The 18452-nt window shown below is 61.1% G+C and overlaps 1 protein-coding gene across 16 annotated transcripts in view; it reads right to left on the bottom strand.

The window, feature by feature from the left end:
- The window catches only part of RFFL (ring finger and FYVE like domain containing E3 ubiquitin protein ligase), a 60747-nt gene continuing 42295 nt past the window's right edge, over positions 1-18452 (bottom strand). For 8 of the 16 annotated variants that reach the window (XM_045835670.1, XM_045835674.1, XM_045835673.1 and 5 more), the window contains 6 exons: positions 15321-15508; positions 11159-11584; positions 7557-7640; positions 6507-6717; positions 5249-5272; positions 1-2803 (listed from right to left, as the gene is read on the bottom strand). In XM_045835670.1, the coding sequence (XP_045691626.1) occupies positions 2622-2803; positions 5249-5272; positions 6507-6717; positions 7557-7640; positions 11159-11584; positions 15321-15508 (1115 nt within the window). In that variant the 3' untranslated portion in view covers positions 1-2621. Of the gene's footprint in view, positions 2804-5248; positions 5273-6506; positions 6718-7556; positions 7641-11158; positions 11585-15320; positions 15509-17817; positions 17941-18452 lie in introns of those variants that run through there. The other 8 variants (XM_045835683.1, XM_045835684.1, XM_045835676.1 and 5 more) reach the window with 7 other exon arrangements.

The raw sequence follows: 18452 nt of genomic DNA, 5'->3' as shown, positions 1-18452 counted from the left end.
TCCAGAGCACAGCTGTGCGCGCACACGCCTGGGGCCAACAGGCGGCGGGACGGCTCCTGTCGGTCTCGACCGTCAGGCCTCCGGCAGCCTTGTGCTGCACCAGACGGGCGTCTGCACAGAAACTTTATTACAAAATTATAAAGCAGGGCTGTGTGACAAAAAAATACACATCTGGGCTTGTTTCAACACCCACGTCTGAGAATCAGTATAAGCCACTTGTAGTTAACACATTCACATCCAAAAAATTGCAATGGATTTGTACAATACAGATGGAGCCCTAACACCTGTACAGCTAGTTCTCGCTGGTTCGGGCCCACGTATCCCAACGTCGTGAAACAGCCAGCTCTCCATGCCTTGTTACAAAAGGTCTCAGCTGAGGTTTCTGAACAGTCACGGCAAAAGCCAAGGAATACTTGGAGGAATTAGATGCTTCCATGATAATAAAGGCAGGGTCCATGAGGGGCAGGAAGGAGCATTCATGGATAAAAATCAAGTTTTCTACCTAGGCCAGATAGTAACCGAAATGAGATCTTGGAATTTCCGACTTCTTTTTTGGTGTAATGAAGATACCAAAAAACAAAAAAAACAAAACAAAAAAACCCACACCATGGTTGCTAGACACCTTTTTTCTTAAATGAAAACCTTCACCAAGAGGTTGGAGGACCTAAAGGCAAGTTCTTTCTCCAACATGAGTAAACGCTATTGGTTCTAAGTCCTCCCGAGGTTGCTAACCAGCCATTAGGGTGTGACTTCTGACTCAGGTCTGGGAGGGAAACGGGGAAGCAGGGGGAGGTAAGGCCTCCGCAGAGAAAGCAAATCTAAAGTGGGAAGAGAGCCGGCTTCCGCCCCGACGTTATGGCTGGACCTCGCCCAGGTGCACACGCACAGGCCTGCTTCCCGGGGGGACCTGTGGGGCAGCTGGACCCCTGCTAACCCGGGGGGCCCTGTCCACTATAGCGTTTACTGCTGTCAGGAAAATGTCTTCACGGGGAATCGCGATTCTCCCCGTTCCTACAAACGACTCAAACCCTCCAGGACTGGGCATGGATGGTGTCGCGGGAAGCGGCCGGGTGTTGGGCTGACAACTACCTACCTGACGGAACTCGGTCCCCCCAAAGGGAGACCCGGACCCGAGGCTGGAGGGAAGGCACGAACACGTCTGCACACACGTCCCCTCGGAGGCTTCCCCACCGCCTCCCGGAGTCATGACCGGTTCTCTTGGCTGCACGGGTGGGGGGTGGGGGCGGGGTCCTGCCAAGGCCGCCTGGTGTGTAGGGGCTGCCTAGTTCGCCCACGGGTACCGGCAGTGCGCACGGCTCCCCGACGGCACATACACTTGTGCCTGGTGCCGCAGCAAACTGTCCTCTAGCCCCCCGCTCTCCCGCTGGTGCGAAGGTCCAAACGGGCCCCGGAACACGCCCTGCTCACGGTCCGATCCTCCCTGAAGAGCCCGGAGGGTGCGCCCTCCTCACCCAGCCCCAAATCAGCAGGCCGGGAGAGAGCAGCCCCCGCCAACCCAGGGGATGAGACTTCCAGCCGCCTGCTCAAGGGCTGGGACCACCTCCTCATTCAGCACTTCTGACGCGTCTTAGGTGCGGTGCGCCCCTCACACGTCTGGTCTCCGGGAACCCAGGAGTCTGGCTGGAGGAGAGCTGGGTTCTTTGCCTAATTCCTAGGCCCTGAGGGAGACGACGTCTAAACCCCCACGGGAAAGAGAGGGACTGCACCCTCAGGGGAAAGTGTTTGAGAACTCCCGTCTGTCGGGGAAGTCAAAGTGACGCGAAGAGCCAGCGCTTTCGCCCAGCGCTTCTCCTTTTCCCGGGAACCGGAACCGAGGACGGCTCCAAGGCAGGCCCCCCGAGAACATGCAGACAGGGCCCACACACCGCCTCTCACACACAGACACGGGGCTTCCCAGCCGTCGGGAGCCGGGGGCTTGGCTGGCTCCCGAGGTCGGGTCAGAAGACGGACAGCTTCTCACCCAGCGCGCAAGGCAGCAACTGTTAATGCCTCTGGACAGCATCTGTGTCTCGTTCCTCACCAGAGGTAGCTCGGCTGGTCCGAACTCTGTCCTACGGATCGTTCTGGGTCTGGCGAGCTAACACCTCTTTGGTCTGAGTAAACACACGGGTTTTAGGCGATGCAGCAAGAAACTTTAGCGAAGGCCGGTTAAAGCACAGAAAGCCCATGAAACCAGAAATAAATCCAGATGAGCTGGGGAGGAAGAGAACCATTTGTACCGAGACTTCTGATGGGTGAAACACAGGCGGGCAGCTGGGGGGGCTGGGTGGGGTACGGGAGGGAGGGAGGGAGGGAGGTATGATCCGAGTTCTGGAAAGTCCTCTCTCTTCATCGGTTACCATCGTCACCCAAGATCAGAGAAGCAGGGACTTGCCCAAGCGACCCGTGCCAGTCCGCCCTGCCTCGGGCCCCGCCAGCCACGAGCTGCGCCTCCGCGGCAAGGCAGGCGTGCCCAGAGGTGCCACAGCATCTCTGCTCGACCCGGTCTTGGGAACACCGCAGACACTCCCGCCGGCCTGCCCCCTGCAGGCCGGCCAGCCCTGAGCCCGGACACCGCACGCCGTGTCCCCGTAAGGCACTGAAGAAGCCGGCCGGAGCCCTCAGGACCGGAAGACGTGCACGGCTCGGACCACGTACTGCCGGCAGATGGGGCACTCGTTCATGCGCTTGCCGCACTTGGTGCAGGTGACCATGTGGCCGCACTCCAGCAGGACGCAGTCGATGGGCGAGTCCATGCAGATCCTGCACAGGTTCTCCTCCAGGCCGGGCGGCGCCGCTCCCCCTGCGCACACACACACGGGCAGAAGGGGGCAGAGTAAGGGCGCGGGGGTGGGAGAGAGCCGGGACACGGTGCGCGAGCCCCCCGACCCACACGCTGCCCCCTCCACCAGCGCTCCGAGAAAACGTCCCCCGGAACCAGCTCCAGGTGCTGCTTTAACCTGCGCCTCTACAGGTTGGGTTACGGACTTGGAGGGTCAAGTGCCTGTAGAACAAACACGTCCCAGAGCACCAGAGCTAAATAAGGGGGAGTCTTCATGCGAAGCTTAAAAGGAGTAATTTTCAGACAATTGACGCTGTAATGTGTTGAGTGAGCGGCACTTAGGGACTCATTATCCCTGGAGGTAGAACACGCTGAGAAGATGCGAGAGGGTCAGAGAAGTTGAGACATCAAGGGAACCGTAATGAGTGACTACGGGCTGCCGGGCTCACCTGCGAACCTGACCCCGATTTAACAAGGCCCCGGATCGGGGGCCTCCGCGGCTGCCTCAGGAACGTCCCGGTGGGAGAGCCCACCAGACCCTGTGAGCTCCCTCTTCTGTGCTGCCCCCCAGAAACCGTACCCGTGGCCCACGCCTGCTCACCACGCTGGGGGGCACTTTCTGAGTTTGCCTTCTTATCCCCCCACTATACTAGGAGTTCTTGAATTCCACAGACCCATGCCACTTCTACAATGACATACGTAGTGTCCGCTACGTGCCCCGAGGTGAGAGATTCACCGTGGAGCCCCTGGAACACCGGCCACGTGGGGGCTGCTCTCTGACCGGCCAGTGAGTGTGCACCCCATGGGCACGGCGGCAGCTCGCAGGCACCCGGCGGGGTCCTCAGAGCCCCCCGTGTTTGCACTCACCAAATCCTCACAAGAACTATGTGTGAATCACCTACTCTCACTACCCATTTTACAGATGAGGCGACCGAGGCCGAAGAGTTGCCTACGGCACACGGCTGCCAAGTGGAGAAGCCAGGAGGCGAATCCAGGCAGGGGCTCTCTGGGGACTGCCCGGATGGCGTTCACCGCTCAGAGCACGGAGTTCCTACTGACAGCCCGCCGCCTTGTCTGAGCGGCGAGAAGCGGCGGGCCTGGCCAGTGCCCGAGTTTGGCTACACAAACGGAAACACGTTCGTGTCCAAAAACCCAGCCCCCTGAGCCAGCACGTCTTCAGTGGAAGCCCGAACCAGGTGGCCAGCACGGGGGCCTGGACTACTCCGGCCCCCACGGCCGCCCCACAGGGGAGCTCCCTGCACTCCGCAGCCCGTCCTCTTCCTATGTCCTGGACTCTGGACCATTCGAACGTCGGGAAACCCTGCAGGTGGGCTGGCTGCGAAAGGTCCTGAGGCCTGCACCCCCCGGAGGGGCTGCCGGCCCCAACGGGGGAGGTTCGGGGAGGGCTGGACTATACGAATACCCCAAGTGGGCAGGAATAATGGACAGAATTTCATTAATGATTACTTCTCCCAGGAACAGTCACCGACTCAGGTGCCAGCATCTCCAGGGGAATGAGAAAAAGGAAGGACGACACTGAGGAGACCAGTGCGAGCTCAGCACCACGGCGAGGGGGCGGACAGAGAACTCCGGGGGGCTTGGGGGGAGGGGTGAAGAGAACTCGACTCCTGATCATCTGTCTGTCAGCCAGGAGAGTCCATCCCATTCGGAGCAAAAAGGCTAGTTTACTAAGTAACAAATTTGGAGAGTCTTCTCAAAGCTGTAAAATGCTGGGCGGGCCCCTGCACGCCTCTGAGAGGGTTCCCTTCTGAGGACGAGCTCCAACCACAGAGCCCTCTGACTGACGCTTTCCCGGAGGTCGGGCCCAGCACCTGGGAAAGAGGCCCAGACCGGGCCAGAGTCCTGCAGTGCTTTCTGGGCGCTCCCAAAGGCTCGGGGCGGTCTCCAGCACACGGGGGGCAGGCAGCATGGCAGCTGAGGGGGGCTATGCATCTTGCCTAGAGACCTAGAGAGCACCGTGTGGGACACCTGTCCCGATCTGTCCCCAGAGCAGCTCCAGCCAAGGCCCGGCCTTGTACCGACAAGGCCCTCCCTGTCCGGTCGGTACCAGGAGCCCGGAAGGCGTGCGGAGCCCGGACCCGAGTGAAAACTGCAGGGGAAGGAGTGCCCTGGCACCGGGAGCACGGAGAGGAACCCGGCGGGACACGCGCACCACGCGCTCGGTTACACGCTTCACGCGGGCCGGCTCCTGCGCCCGGGCGGCCCGGGGAAGGGCCCCTCAGTCTGGCCCGGGTGTGCCGCCCCTTCCCTCCCTTCGCAGGCCGGGACGGCGAGAATTTCTAAAGATGCCGAGAGGCCCCGCTCCTCCGGGAGTCCCCCCACTCCCTCTGTGCCGGTGCTGACACGCTCCGAAGCCTCAGCCTCTCAGCAGGAACTGGGGCTGAAGGGGGGAGGGACAGAAAGGCCGAGCGCCTGAGCCCCTTCCCAACAGAGACAACCACGTACCGTTCTGGTCTTCGGCCCCGCACACTGCAGAGGAAGGAGAGAAGAGATGTCTGAATCTGCAAGCAGAGCCCCAGCCACCCTGACTCCGTCGCCAGCCTCCGGCTGTCTCCCTGCTGGGCCCCGGATGGCCGAGGGCGCCCCGACAAACACCTGCGCTCCTCACTCCCCGCCCCCATGCTGCAAACCCACAGAAAGCTCCCGCTGGGGGGTCTGGGGGGGTCGTAGAAAAGGGATCCCACTGGTTTGGACGGTCAAAGCTACCAAGCGGGAAGGACACTGCGCCCAGCACCCTCAGGCTAGCGCGCCAGCGGAGAAAGAAGGAACCGCGTTCCAGCAGCCGGGGCGTCTGGACGCAGCTCCCGGGTGGGGCCGTCTCCTACTCCCTGTGCACTCACAACGCCGGGGACACTCTGGGACGACCCCAAAGGGAGGAGTGAGTCTGACCAGGTGACCGGTCAGAGGTCCCCTACGTGATGAATCTGAGCGACAGGGAGGGCAGAGCCTGACGCCTGCTGTCGGCACGGGAGGGATCTAAGTGTTGGTCTGCGGGAAGGAAATCAGCCGGGGAGGGGAAGGGAAGGGGAGGGTGGGGAAGGGCGGGGGAGGGAGGGGGAGGGAGGGGGAGGGAGGGGGAGGGGGGGGAGGGCTCTAAGGGAAATCATTTCTGGGAACTCGGAGTTCCAAACAGCTAAACGCCCTTCTCTCCTGCAGGACTCCCCGCCTTCACTGGCGCAGCATCTGCCAGGGATCAGTCGCAGGGGGACTCATCTGACCACGGGCCCAGGTCCCTGGCCGGGCACCACGTGACAGCGACATCACGGAGGGGGCTGCAGGGAGGGAAGAGCGGAGAGGCCCAGGCGCCGCCCAACAGACGCTCTCCTCGCATGGAGCGTGCGAAGGCTCGCTCCCTCACCCCCCGACTGTCCAGGCAGTCCTGTCGGGGGCCGTGGCGGGCACGGTGGAGGTGCCGCACAATGGGCAAGGCCACGGACTCAGACCCGGAGCCCCTCAGCTCTGGGCTCTGTAACAGAAGGGACGCGCATCGCGCCTACTGCACGGGCCGCTCTGAGGACCCAACAGAAGCACGCGCTGCCGGGCCCGGCCCTGGCCCTGGCCCTCGGCTCCGAGTGACGCGGTGACCGGGTGGCGCGGAGGCCACAAGGGAGGACGCCACCCTCCCTTGAAGACGCCGTCCCGCCGCAGAGCGAGAGCGCGCACTCCGGGGGTCCGTGCGGCTGCCGCCCCGACGGCCCCTCACCCAGGTGCTGGAGGTCTCGCTGGTCCTTGTACAGCCGAGTCACCCTCTCCATCAGCTCCCACTTCTCGCAGCAGCCCTTGTAGTTGACGAAGTTGCGAGCCAGGATCTCCTTCAGCTGCCGCACAGTCAGGCCCTCGATGTCCTCCAGGTCCGTCAGGTCAGACAGAGACGCCCTCCGGCCCGGGACGGAGCTGTCCTCGGAGTCCATGGACTGGGAAGGCAAAGACAAGACCAGGGGTTCAGCCCAGAACTCCCCACGCTCTCTCTCAGAGGACCCCAAAGTGCTCAGCACCCCATACTTCTGGTGACTGGCCTCAAGGGCAGGGACGGAGGCAGGGGGTCCCTGGCGTGGTGCTCGGCACTGCAAACGGACCCCGGTCTCTTCCCAGCCCGGGTCCTGCGCTCGGGCAGGCACAGCCGGCCACAAGCCCAGCAGCAGTGCAAGGGAAGGAGCACCGGCTGGAGCTGGATGCCCCTGATCCTGACTCCCAGCTGCTCCGCGGATTCACGCTCAGGAGTGCGGGGCCGGCCGCCCCCTGCTCCCAGCCGTCTGCCCCTCCGCGGAGGAGAGGCAGCAGCCCCGGCACACAGGGCCCGTGAGGGCTCACGGGGCCGCACGAGGACCCGCAAGCTGCTGCTGGCCTCCCTCTCCCCGGTGCGGAGCTCTGCCTTCCCACGAAGGGGGGGACTTCCGGGCATGCCCCCCTCTGCAGGCAACCTTGACCACACTGGACTGGCCCCGCCGCGAGCAGCGGCAGAACCGCGAGGCTCGCACGGCGGCACCAGGCGCCTGGGCTCAGGCCGCTCTCAGCAAGTCTAGAGACCGGGCACTACGGGCCACGAGGCACCCCCGTCGGCACTGTGACCTCCCGACTCCACACGGACGCACTAACAGCTTCGAAGAAGCTCTAACGCTGAACTCCCCGCGGACGGTCGTCACAGACTGGGCCTCTCTCTCTCTCTCCAGAGCCTGTTGGGAGGTTCCTAACAGAAGCCCAAGAGCGCCAGTGAAAGGGTCAAGGCAAAGGCACAGACCCGAAGGGGCCCCACCTGGGTCTCGTCCTCAGCGGGCGCTCCGGCGGCGCTCTCCGGGTAGACGGGCTCTCCTGGGTCCTGAGACGCGTGGCCATTGGCCTGCGGGAAGAGAAGGCGCCGTCACACCCGGAAACGTCCCGGCGGTCTGCACAGCGCTGGCCCCTTCCGAGCGCGCGCCACGTCCCCGGTGGACTCCCACCTCCCCCAGCAGGCTGGAGTCGGGCGCAACAGCGGGACAGAGGCCGGCTCTCCGACACCGACTCTGTCGGGCAGAGGAGCGAGCGGCAGGGGCAGATCTTGGCTCCACCGCCAGGGTGCATCCGCGCTGCCGCCCTCGCCCTCCGGGGTGGATCAGCTCGCTCCCGTCTGTGCACTCAGTCAGCCCCAACACCCCACAGGACAGGGAGGTCACAGCCCACAGGACAGGGAGGTCACAGCCCACAGGACAGGGAGGTCACAGCCCACAGGACAGGGAGGTCACGCGTCCACGGCAGGAGACTCCTCTCCATCACTGAATTCCCTCCCCCCCCCCCCGCCCCCCGCCACACTCACCCCAAGCTGCCCTTCCTACAACTCCCACCCACCACCGTCCTCGGTCCCACCCCTTGGACCAACACCCACTATTTCCCTCCGAACTGCTCGCAGCACGCCCTCCCTGCCTCCACACTGCACCTCCCTAGCTTCCTCACCTGGCCCGGCTGAGACGGCGTTGCCAGTCCCTCACTGCCCCATCCCCTCTCGGGCCTGTCACTGCTCTCGTCCCGGAGATGTGCCCAGCCGGCAGGGCACACTCTTAGTAAGAGCCGTCTTACAACCTGGCCCAAAATTTATTTTAGAGCATCTAAGGGTCTACTAGCCTCAGATGACATAAGACAAATAAATGCCTGTGCTCTTTTTGCTTAGAATTCTACCTTCTCAAAAGGTTCCTCCCAGGCACGTACTCCTGCAGGTTTTGCCAAGGAGCGCTCAGAACTAGGAGTCTCCTTAACTAGATCCTCCCCACCCACTACTCCTTCAAGGCCAAGGGCCTCCTGTGAGCCCGGGGCAGGGAGCTAGCTGAGCTCACAGGCCTTTGCCAGGAGCATCTGGACGCGCCAGTGAAGGGACAACCTAGGAAACCAGTCGCCCACTGGCCCAGCCCCTGCTCCCAGATGAGGGTACGTATATGCAGTTCATTAAGGAGAGACAAGCGGCTACAGTGCAAATGAAACGTAGAAATAGCCACCACCCAGAAACGCCAAGGGAGACCAAGATCACACGTGTGGCACAACAGGTACCGGGGGGCACCCAAAATAATGTCTTCAGAAACACCTCCAGGTTCCCCTTAGCCTTATGCAGGTGCGGTGCAGACTGGGAGTCTCAGAGACCTTTCAGAGCCCAACCTGCTGCTTCCAGACAGACGGCTTCCATACATCCTTTCTTTCTTAGAAAGAGAAACTGGATCTCATGCAACACAGCATGCTGCCTTGGCCGGCCGGCTAAATCAGATTCTACAACCGGAGTCTGCCCACAGTTTTGCTTACTCTGCACACAGACCCCCTCCCCCGGCAGCCAGGGCACCGCAGGTGGAGCATGGAGCCCTGGCAGAGCCGGCCCTGCGAGAAGACTCGCGTTCCGGGGGCGGCTCGCCCGGGGATCTGGCAGGTGGCCTTGCACGAGTTACTGAATTAGCTCCCCCACTAACTCTGTTTTTCTGGCCTGCAGCACGTAGACCTCACGAGAACAGGGGACGCCGGGGGACCTGAAGGCCCTCTGAGAGCAGCGGCGGTCAGAGGCGGACCCGACCGGATCCAGCGGGGCTGCGACCTGCAGGTGCGACCTGAGCGCTTCCGGTCCACGACAGGGAGCTTAACACCTGCTGCTTTCATTGAAACCCACCTGGAGGTTCTTCAGGGAAAAGCAACTTCCTCAAGTTAGCCTCCTAGGTCCCCACCAACAGAGAGGAGCGCCCAACCAAGCAGAGGGAGGAGGTCCCAGCGGGAGGAGGAACCTGTCCGGCAGACAGAGGCGGAGCTCAGGCCAGGGTTGCACTCCGGTGGGGCGAAGGCACGCTCGCGGCTGCACGGGGGGACACGCGCTTCCTGCAGGTGCGGCGGGCTGCCACACTGGCCTGAGGCCCCGGGGCCCACCACAGCCCATCGGGGGCCGGTCCTGGGGAAGGAGGCAACACCGACAAGGGGCGGCTACCGTCCGCGTCCGTGGGCACCGCCGTGCCCGGCGTGAGCGCAGCACCAGCCCCAGGTGGCTCGGAGCTCCTCGGACCTGACCTGACGTCACACCTGCCACCCTCCCCACATCCTGGCGAGGACGAGAGTGGCCTGGGCTCCCGAACCCCGCTTCAGCGGCGAGGGCTTGCGGTCCCCCCGGGGTGACCGGGAGCCAGTGACAAAGCGAATGTGGAACCTGGGTGCACCTTCTGGGTCCTCGGCCCGACTAAGGCGCTTCCGTACGCATGCCTACAGGACCCCACCGCCCCTCACACAGTGCTCACGTCCCCGCCCCCCACTCCCATCCCTCAGCAGGTGTGCGCGTCTACCTTCCCCCCCGCCCGGGCTTTCTGAGGGCGGGGCTGTGGCTCCCTCACCCGGCCCTGCCCGTGCCTGGGGCGCAGTCCGGTCGGTGTGCTGCTCGCGGCTGACCCCTCCAGGCCCCACTGGGACGGCCACAGGCAGCTGACTGTGCAGCGCCGGGCCGACCGCTGCCCTGCCCGGGGCCTGGCGGGGGAGCAGTGTCCATCCCTGTCTTGACCACTGTGCTTCCCTACTCGCCCTTCCCGCTGCGTGCTACTTCTCGCCCTACGTGCCCTGGGGTGGTTACTGAGGGACCGCGGTCCCCGCCCAGCTGAGACAGACCACAACGAAGGTGAGCGAGTGGGAGGGCAATGTGAACAGAACTGAACCTGGAGAGTTCACTGAGTTTTCTCTACATATTTCTGGGCCCTGACTGGTGTGACTCAGTTGGTCGGGCGTCACCCAGCAGCGCAGAAGGTCGCTGGTTCGATTCCCGGTCAGGGCACAAGCCTGGGTTGCGGGTTCATTTCAGGTTGGGCCACTTGTGAGAGACAACCCATCGATGTTTCCCTTTCTCTCTTTCTCCCTCCCTTCCCCTCTCTCCAGAAATAAATAAAATCTTTGAAAAAGATATTTCTGGAACAACAAAATTAAATTTTAAATGCCTGACCGGGATACGTATGTATGGAACACAAACAGAGCCCGGGCCGGTGGCCCAGTTGCTGGAGCGGTGTCCCGGCACCAGAGAAAAGGGGGCGGGTTCAAACCCCGGTCAGGGCGCACACAGGAGGCAACCGACCCGTGTTTCTCTCTCACATCGAGGTCTCTCTCCTTCCCCCGGCCCCTGTCTCCCCATTCCCCTCTCTCTCTCTAAAATCAATAAACATATCCCGAGGTGAGGATTTTAAAAAGCACAAAAAAACCCTGGTACCCTGCGTTGTCATCTCTGAAAAACGCCCAGACCCGAGGGTGATGTCGGGGAAATAATTGCTTGTGCACAAACGTAAGACACCGATGCTTGCAACCCACGCCTGCAACCCACACCCACAGCGCAGGCGCGGGGGACGAGCCCACAACCACCCGGCAGAGACCGTGCGGGGACCGTACCTGCCGATTCTCCTGAGCGGGGGCCGCGGGAGCGGACGCGGCCTGCGTGGGCGGAGCAGGGGAGCCGGCCGAGGTGGCTGAGGTAGGCGGCGCGGCGCTGGAGTGGGGCTGCGGGCCCAGGAAGGCCTGCTGCTCGGGGGAGCCCGAGGCGGGGAAGGCAGGGGCGCGAGTCCTGCCCTCCTGGGGGGCCGCGGGCTGCTGGCCCAGCACCAGGAACACGAGCTCCTCCTTCTCCCGGCATGTCTCCGTGGAGATGTCGTGGAGGTCGAGGTAGTCCCTCAGGTCCTTCACCTTCATCTTCATGAGCTCCTCCCGCTGGAAGGCCGTGGCTTGGAACCGCTGGCAGAGAAGGCAGAGGCGGGGCCCGTTCCCCACTTGGCTCAAACAGGTGGCGCAGAAGTTCTTCTTGCAGTCCAGGCAGGTCTGCTGCGCGGGGCGAGAGGCAGAGGAAGCCACGTGAGGCCGAGAGAACACGGCGGAGCGGCTGGGAGCGCGGGGCTGCCGAGCCTGGTGAGAACCCCCCGCCGCTCCTGGACCAGCCCCCTCCTGGCCGGAGGATGCAGGCCAGTCCGCAGACTGCACTCGGAGGGGGCGGGCCCTCTGGGGGTCCCTGCTCCGGACACGCCACTTCTCGTCCCAAAGGAGGTTGCGTTTCTCTCACCGACAGAGAGATGGAGGCCGTGAACTAAGACTCCCAGGCTTACAATAAAAAGTCCCCACGTGCCCTGGCTGGCGTAGCTCAGTGGATTGAGCTCAGGCTGCGAACCAGGCATCGCAGGTTCGATTCCCAGTCAGGGCACATGCCTGGGTTGCAGGCCACAGCCCCCAACAACCACACATTGATGTTTCTCTCTCTCTCTCTCCCCCCCTTCCCTCTCTAAAAATAAATAAATAAAAATCTTTTTTTAAAAAAGTCCCCACGTTTTCATCGTCTCCCTCCTCCATTTCTTGTGTCGTCACCTTGGGGTGTACCCTAGCCTCCGGTTTCCTCATCTGTACAACGGGGCTGATAACAGTGTCCACCCTCGTAGGGTTGTCGTGGAGAGACGGTGCATTTGGCATATGTCTGACACAGGAACCCCCCCACCCCCCGCCGCCCACGGCGAGTGTAACGGTTCTGGTCCCTGTGGCTGGCAAACGCGAGCTGGTGGGAGAGGCAGGACCCCCGTCGGGGACCGTGGCTCCGCCCTGCACTGCTGCCGTGAGAAGGCAAACACGCAGAGGCTGTGGTGGCGGCTGCGGTTAGGGTTAACTAAATTTACCGAGGGGCCGCTGTGGGCTGGAGCGATACCTAGCTTGTCCTTTTCTTTTTAAGATTTTATGTATTTATTTTTAGAAAGAGGAGAAGGGAGGGAGAAAGAGAGAGAAAGAAACAAGAGGAACATGGACCGACTGCCTCTCGCACACCCCCAACTGGGGACCTGGCCCACCACCCAGGCATGTGCCCTGACTGGGAATTGAACCAGCGACCTTTCCATTTGCAGGCCAGTGATAGGTCCACTGAGCCGCACATTCAGGGGTGGGGAAGAGCACATCCAAGAACATTCAGAGAGCTGCAGCAGGCCCCCCGAGCACAGTGTCGGGAGCTCCCGTTTGTCCCGTTTGTGGGAGCGCTGAGAGTGTCTCAGAGGGCAGGCACAGGGGCCTGGCCGGCGGCTGGCACCGCCAGGCCCCGGCAACACCCACTTCTGCAGATGACACAGCACATGATGCCTTTGTCTTCCAAAGATTTTTATTTACTTTTAGAGAGAGGGGAAGGGAGGGAGGAAGAGTGGGAGAGACACATCAATGTGAGAGAGAAGCTTCTATCGGCTGCCTCTCGCACGCCCCCAACCAGGGGCACCTGGCCCACAACCCCGGCACGTGCCCTGGCCTGGATCGAACTGGCAGCCACCACCGCCCCAGCCACCAAGCCACACCGGTCAGGGCACGACACGCGACGTCTTGCTCAACTCACAGGAAGCAGCCCTCAGCCTCCTGCCGCATGGGCTGAGCGAGCACAGTGACGCCCGGCTGCGCCTGCTGCAGCCAGAGCAGGTCACACTCCCACAAGAGAGGTAACGCCTGGGGACACTCTGGCATGACCCTGGAAGGCGCTCTCACTAACCGTCTAAAGAGACAGAAAACTCTTCCTCCTACGGTGACTTAGGTATTGACCTAAACAATCTCTGCTCCCTTGTTTCTAAGCACAGAAGCTACTCAAGCCAACGAGACTGCCGGCGAGACTCGGGCTCTCGCCGTCAGAACCACGGACCCTGGTGCCGGGCGGAACGCAAGTCTGTGTCGCCTCACTGGTTGTACTCGGTTCCGCCCTAGTGTCATGCACTCACTCGGGAAAGGGGCGCAGGCACGGTGCCCCCACCGGACCTCGACACCGAGCACTCAGAGAGCACTGAGGAGGACGCACGCCCAGCCCCTCGCTCTGCAGAGCTGCGACCACGCAGTGAAACACTCGGGGGCTGCCTCCCAAGCACACACAGCTGCACCGCGCCGCCATGGCCCTGGGGCCGAGTGCCACTCACCCCACTCAGGTGGGAAACGGGTGTTCGGGGCCTGGGGGCTCATTCACACCTGAAGCCTTTCTGTTGGACAATAAAATCGTTTAGGGGGACTGCTAGTGACATGAGGAGGCACCAGGGTCACACGGTAGCACTGCGGGCCCGGACAGGGACCGACCGTCGCTTAGCCAGCACCGTCTGACAAGGCCTTGGACAATTAAAAACCTCTGAGTCGCTCCGTCAGCCGGAGCGCAACAACGCCCTGCTCTTCCTTCCAGCGCATGTGGTTTGCTGGGTGCGAGATCGGAATGCAGAGACGGCACCCCAGCTCCCACGCCCCCCGCCCCCCGGCAGGGGCTCTGAAGTCAGCCTGCACCTGAGCCGCATCTCAAGGGGAAAGGCAGGGCCCGAGGCTCAGCCCCAGCCTGCAGAGGCAGGAGGGAACAAAGGAAACGGAGGACCGCGGCCGACAGCCAGCAAACGTGGGCAGAATGCGCCAAGGAGCCCTGCACGCACAGACTAGCAATCGGCGCAGACCGGCTGAGCAACAAGGCGGCGTGGGCGGTGGCGAGTCAGCGGCTGGGAGCGCACACACGCGCCCGGCATCAGAACAGCTGGCAGCGGCAGCTCCCCTGCCCTCCCCTGCCCTCCCCTGCCCTCCAATCCCGGCTCTGGCTCTGCCGTTTGGTAGCCCCGTGCCCGGGAGGGGCTGCCTGAGGACAGGAGCCAGAGTGAGTGTTTCAGCGCCTCTCGTGCTGTCTGTCAGGAACTCGGCACCTACAGTTTCCTTTTAACTATTACACTCTAACCCTTCGTCTCCCATAAAGTGGGAGCGCGGGAACTCTAAAACCTGCATCACAGGGTTACTGTGAGGAGGAAATGGAACAAATCTAAACGGCTTACAACAGTCCCTGGCCTATAGCAGAGGGTGTAAAAATGATTTTCTTTCCTCCCAAATTTCCCGCCATCACCACTCTAACGCCGCAGGCCGGGCCTCGGACCACTCCTCCTCCAGAAGAGCGCAGGAGGCAGGAGTTCCTCTCCGGGTCTCGGTGCCTGGCTGGAGAGCTCGCTGCCTCTGGGAGCTGACGGGGCGGAGGGGCCCCGCACCCTCCAGCAGCACCCCGCCAGGAAGCTGCCTTCCTGCCCGCTAATCAGGGAAGCACGGCCCCCACAGTGCGTGAGCTCCAGTCTGCAGTGCTAGGGTCCTCACGGACCCGAGACGTCCTTGACGCCGCTGCCGACAAACGAACCAGGTAATCAATCCACAGTCGGCCCTCCTGGCTGCAGCGGGCGCAGTCGGTACCACAGAGGGCGCCACACCACGGGCGCTGCCCCGGCCCCCTGCGGCTCGCCTCCTTTTCCATTCTCACCGCGCCCGCGAGAGGGGCCCGGCTACCACAGCCCACTTCATAAGCAGGAAGGCCAATGTCAAGAAAGGCTCCGTCACACGGCCAGGAAGTGGCACAGCTGGTGTCTAAACTCGGGTCTAGCGGGCCCCAAACCTGTGCCGAGATGCTCTGACTTCGCGTGGTCAGTCTTTCCTTCACTGCTGCTGGGAAAGGGACGGCCCGGGTTACAGGCGTTGCCGAAGCAACGGCAGGGCAGGGGGCAGAACAGGAAGGCGAGGGAGGGGCCCGAGGGCCTGCGCTTGCAACACTTACCTTCCTGGCCATGTTTGCGAAGTGGGCCCCACAGGCCTTGCAGCTCGGTTCTGCGCCTGTTGGAGAAGGGAAGGAGCTGTACCCGGGGTTGGAATAGGCCTGCGCCCGGGCCCCCTGGGGCGGCGGGGCCTCCTCAGGCTGTCCGTCCAGGCAGAACCAGTTGCAGCAGGTTGCCCACATGATAAAATCTGGTGAAAGGGAGGAGAGGAAGAAGGGTCAGAGCGAAGACATACCCCTACTGCGCGCCCACTCCTGAGGGCACAGGTGCTCGCGGGGACGTGCAAACCCCTCCCGCCTCCCCCGTTGGGGTGGGGACGTCCAGGTGGGGACTTGCTGGGCCTCAGCTTTCCCACCACGTCCTCCACCACCACGGCCGCCTCTGCACACAGGAGGGGGCTGTAGGTGGCCCGGGCTGCCGAGTGGGCGCCCTGCCTTTGAGAGGCTGCCCATCCCTGTCTGGGCTCGACCTGAAGTCTAACTTCAAATACAACCTTTCGCAAGGGGCCTAACCTCCACTTCATTCAGAAACAGGACCTGGTCCCTAGAGCTCAGACACGGAACTGGATCATGCACGCACGCACACACACACACACACACACACTGCGTCATTCCACACGCACACCGACCACGCGATGTGGTATTCTTATGTCCTGTGCACAGGTGAGGCAACCCTGGCTCAAAGCCAGTCCAGGTCACACAGCTCATATGATACAAAAAACTGAGATCTGGAAGAAAAACTCCAGTCTCCTGAGTCTACACCTAACGCTCTTTCCCCTACACCACGCTGGTGGCCATGCCCCAGCCCGGTGTCCCGCCCACCAGCCAACAGAGCCAGCTGCCCCTGCGTTTGCACCGGCAGCCCTCCGTGAACCCTCGTCACAGCGCCTCCGACAGCTGGCCGCGCCGGCGCGCTCACCCACTGCTTCCCACCACTGACCCGCGAAATCCCCGAGGGCAGCGACCACGTCGCACTCACGCCCGCCCCTGACCTAGCAGTGTCCTGCACAGAGCAGATGCCCAACAGATAACATTCAGCGTGCTTGCTGAATCGGTGCTTCTGTGAGTTTATCACAAAGTTTGGGATCATTGTTCCCGTTTTACACACCAAATACAAGTACCGGGGACAAGGGGACTGATGACTTTTTTTTTTTAAGATTTTATTTATTTATTTTTAGAGAGGGAAGGGAGGGAGAAAGAAAGAGAGAGAAGAAACATCAATGTGCGGTTGCTGGGGGCCGTGGCCTGCAACCTAGGCTTGTGCCCTGACTGGGGAATCGAACCTGCGATGCCTGGTTCGCAGACCGGACTTGTTATTTTAAAGATTTTATTTATTTATTTTTAGAGACAGGGAAGGGAAGGAGAGAAACAGCAATGTGTGGTTGCCTCTTGCACGCCCCCTACTGGGGACCTGGCCCGCAACCCAGGCATGTGCCCTGACTGGGAGTCGAACCAAGGACCCTTTTGTTTGCAGCCAGTGCTTAACCCACTGAGCTACACCAGCCAGAGCTGACTTTTTAAAATCACAAAACAAAGAGGAGCTAATCTTTCAAGTGTCAGAATAACCTAAAGATTGCAAGACAGCCCACCAAAATGCCAAACACTGCTGCGACAAAGGAAGAGTGTGCTTTTTCAGCACACCGAGGCGGTCAGTGTGGACATTCTGAGCCCGAACTTTCTGTTCACAGAGATAACAAATGGAACACTTAGTGTTCATTACTCTATAATCAGGTCACACAAAAGAAGGATACTTTCTGCTGCTCTGCCCCCTGACTTGTTGAAAGTGCCTTTGTTAAATCGCAGTTCAAAGACGTGATAAGCTTGAAGAAACAAAGAAGCCAAGAGTTTCAACCTTGACCATTTTATAAATGGAAAAAAAAAAAAAGGAGGCCTAGCAGAGAGAGGAACTTTCTGGCTCACACAGGTATAACCTAGGGCTCCAACTACTCTAGGGCCTTTTTCGCTTCCCAGCACTGCCTCCGTGCACCTGTGATACAACCCATTCGCTTCTGTAGAGAAGTCCAATTAACACCTGCCTCCCCCACATGTGCCTGTGACCCCCCCGGAGAACAGGGACCACGACAGTCATACAGTACCCAGCAGGCAGGTGGCACAGTAAGGACTAGTGAATGAATGAATCACATACAATGTTTAAATCTTAACTAAGCACACATCTGTTCCATTTCCAGCACAAAAACATTTCTTGCCCTGCCAGGTGTGGCTCAGTGGATTAAGTGCCAGCCTGCAAACTGAAAGGTCGCCAGTTCGATTCCCAGTCAGGGCACAATGCCTGGGCCGTGGGCCAGGTCCCAGGTTGGGGGCGTGTGAGGGGCAACTGATCAATGCATTAGTCACACAGCAATATTTCTCTCCCTCTCTTTCTCCTTCACTTCCCCTCTCTCGAAAAATAAATAAAATCTTAAAAAAAAATTGCTCTCTGACTATCTCTTGACTGAAGACTCTGAGTTTCCAGAAGACAGGGGTATATAACCGGCCTTACTTGCAATCCGCAGTTCGCATGCAATGACAGAGGAAAGAGCAGTCAGTTATTGAACGAGTTCTCTCTTGGTGAGAGCAGGGTGACAACAGTGGAGCACGGCCCGCCGAAGGAGCGATTGGTTCTGCAGTTCTTGGAAGCATCTGCCGACACGAGCACCTGGAACGGTGTGTGACAACACAACGACCACAGGGTCCGGGTGAAACGGCCCCCAGGCCCTGTTTTACTACCTACGGGTCACGTTACCCACGCCTACCGAGTCGTAACCTTTCCGCACTTCATCCCCCTCCCCTGGGCCTTCCCTGGCTGTGAGGCAGTGAAGAAACACTAGTTGTTGCTACCTGCATAATACCACTACCCTCAGTGCAGTTCCTCTGGGAGTGCACAGGCAAAAAGCAAAACTAGGCACTTCACCGCAATTCCCATCTGGCTTTCTGCGTTTGTCCCAAGATCTCTGCCGGAATTAGCAGTCTGTGTCGACGAACCGAAGAGGTGGGAGGAAAGGAGGAAGAAAACAGTCTTGGATAAATCCCGGGGTCTCTGGCGTACACCACAAAACAGACCATGGGATCAGTAAGCGGGATGACGCCCCCAGGAGCAGGCGTGCGTGTGTGTGTGTGTGTGTGTGCCCGTGTGAA

This window comes from Phyllostomus hastatus, unplaced genomic scaffold (genome assembly GCF_019186645.2).
Source record: "Phyllostomus hastatus isolate PE091 unplaced genomic scaffold, TTU_PhHast_1.1 phas_contig_210, whole genome shotgun sequence".
Taxonomy (NCBI): Eukaryota; Metazoa; Chordata; class Mammalia; order Chiroptera; family Phyllostomidae; genus Phyllostomus; species Phyllostomus hastatus.
Note: the sequence above shows the minus strand (reverse complement) of the source record. Positions and strands in the feature narration are given on the sequence as shown.